This window comes from Aplysia californica, unplaced genomic scaffold, assembly GCF_000002075.1.
Source record: "Aplysia californica isolate F4 #8 unplaced genomic scaffold, AplCal3.0 scaffold00830, whole genome shotgun sequence".
NCBI classification, from domain to species: Eukaryota; Metazoa; Mollusca; class Gastropoda; order Aplysiida; family Aplysiidae; genus Aplysia; species Aplysia californica.
Window position 1 is genome coordinate 114,942 of NW_004798100.1, and position 2,112 is coordinate 117,053.

At 48.6% G+C, this 2,112-nt stretch overlaps 1 protein-coding gene across 1 annotated transcript in view; it reads left to right on the forward strand.

The window, feature by feature from the left end:
* Nucleotides 1-1,076: 1,076 nt before the first annotated feature.
* The window catches only part of LOC101846101 (transcription factor btd), a gene marked incomplete in the record, with an annotated part of 2,504 nt that continues 1,468 nt past the window's right edge, over nt 1,077-2,112 (forward strand). The window contains 1 exon segment of the mRNA XM_013088906.2: nt 1,077-2,015. Within this exon segment, the coding sequence (XP_012944360.1) occupies nt 1,088-2,015 (928 nt within the window).

Consider the following 2,112-nt stretch of genomic DNA (forward strand, 5'->3'; position numbering starts at 1 on the left):
TTTGGGGGAGGTGGAGGGTTTGATATATCGGTGGGTGGTTGGCGGGTGTTCTGGTGTGGTTTGCTCCTTCTTTCCTATGCGCACATATGACCTTATGCAGTTTCGAGCGCCGTAAAATCTCTACTAAACTAAACTAAAACATATATCGTCCTGATTTCTCTTACTTCTGTTCTGTGTTTGGTAAATATTCTCTTGTAACACCTCTAATCTTCGACATTTATAGGACCTTATTGTGTTGCAAGTGCCGTAAAATTTTTACAAAATAAAAAAAGTCTAAACAACAACTACAAATAAACGATAGAGCAATATAAGGGGCATATAGAAAAATTGGCTGATACTTAGCTAGACATGCCTTCTTTTGATATGAACCTTTTTTGAGCAAAGGAAACTCTTGTTTTTACTTGACAAATTAAGAGTCTCTCTTTGGGTTGTGTTTGTTGTATGTGCTAAAGCATTCATCTGATATAAGTGCTTGTGGGGGTCGGCGGGTGCTCTGGTGTGGTTTGCTTCTTCTTTCCTATCAAACATCTATCGTCCTTATCTCCCCTCATTCTATTTTGTGTCTGTTGCTCTCTTGTAACACCTCTAATCTTCGGCACTTATATGAAGTTATATGACCTTCTTGTGTTGCAAGTGCCATAAAACACTTACTAAAACAAAAATTGATATCTTAGCCGTGCTGACAAAATGAGTTACTTTTGGCAATCCACAAATGGAGATATTCCCCCAATAAAAAATCAATACTAAGGTCAAATTTGTAGATTTTCCATTGATGCTATATTCTTTAAGTGTAACATGCCTGTTATTATTTCATACTTATGTATTTTTAAAAAACTTATAGGTGTGATGTATCTATTTCTATACGGCTCGAATCCAAGAAGTAACTCATTTTGTCAGCACGTTTCACACTCACACTCACACTCACACACACACACACACACACACACACACACACACACACACACACACACACACACACACACACACACACACACACACACACACACACCCCGATGCAAATGCCTTTTCAATGTCGTCTAATCGTTGACAACTTGGTCCTTTATTTCCCCAGAAGTGTGAAGAAGCCATGCAAATGATGTTGCCCCCGCACTCACGCCCCGTTCTGGATCAGCCAATCGCACGCCCCGTCCCAACAGTCATGCAGCAGATTGCCCAATCAGAGCAGGCCAGGGCGTGGCCTGTCCGTGGTCTCAGCCAACCACTGCACCCGAGCGTCTCCAACTTTGACAATGCGCAAATACAAGCTCATCAGTTGAGACTGGCGTACCACCAGTCCTTCTCTTCTTCCAAACTGCAACAACAACAACAGCAGCAGCAGCAGCAGCAACAGCAGCAGCAGCAGATGGAACAGCTCTTGCTTCAACGTTTCCAGGATCACGCTCGACAGACGAGCGCGTTGCAGCAGAAGATTATGGCGTCAGGCGCCCCTGTGATCACGCCAACCCTCAACCTCTTCGGCGCCCGCCCCAGCTTCCCTCCCGGTTACGAGATCCCCGGGAGTGCGATAGAACTGGGCGAGAGACAACGCCAGCAGCAGCAGCATCATCACCTCCTGCTTCACGCTCAGAAAGGAAACCAGCTCCGCTCTGAGCTCCTACAGGCGGCGACCCAAACACCCGAGCATCAACAGAAACAGCAGCAGCAGCGCGGGTTACCGTTCCAATTTCCGTCGGGAGCGGCTATGCCGTCAGTGGCCCAGCCACGCCCTGTGTCTGTCCCTGTCCCTGTCCGTCTCGCCCCGTCCGGACCAGTAGCAGGGTCCCCTCTGTCCCCTCGAGTGGTCACCCCCAGAGGCTCCTCTTCCTTATCACAGCCGTCCTCTCCCACGTTAGCCGGACCCCGCCCCGAGATGCCGCCACAACAACACAGCGTCGGTCACGGTGGACACTCGCTCGCTGCCTCCCCGCCCACTGCAGACACGCCGGACTCTAAGTGGTGGAGCGTGCAGCAAAACCAACACACCCACGCCCACGCCACGCCCCTTTCCCCCTTCGTTGACTTGATACTATCAAGGTAAAGAGCGTATGTTCGTTGAAAAAAGCGACGTTATAATGGACGACTGAACACATCAGAACTTTTCACCCAGCCACC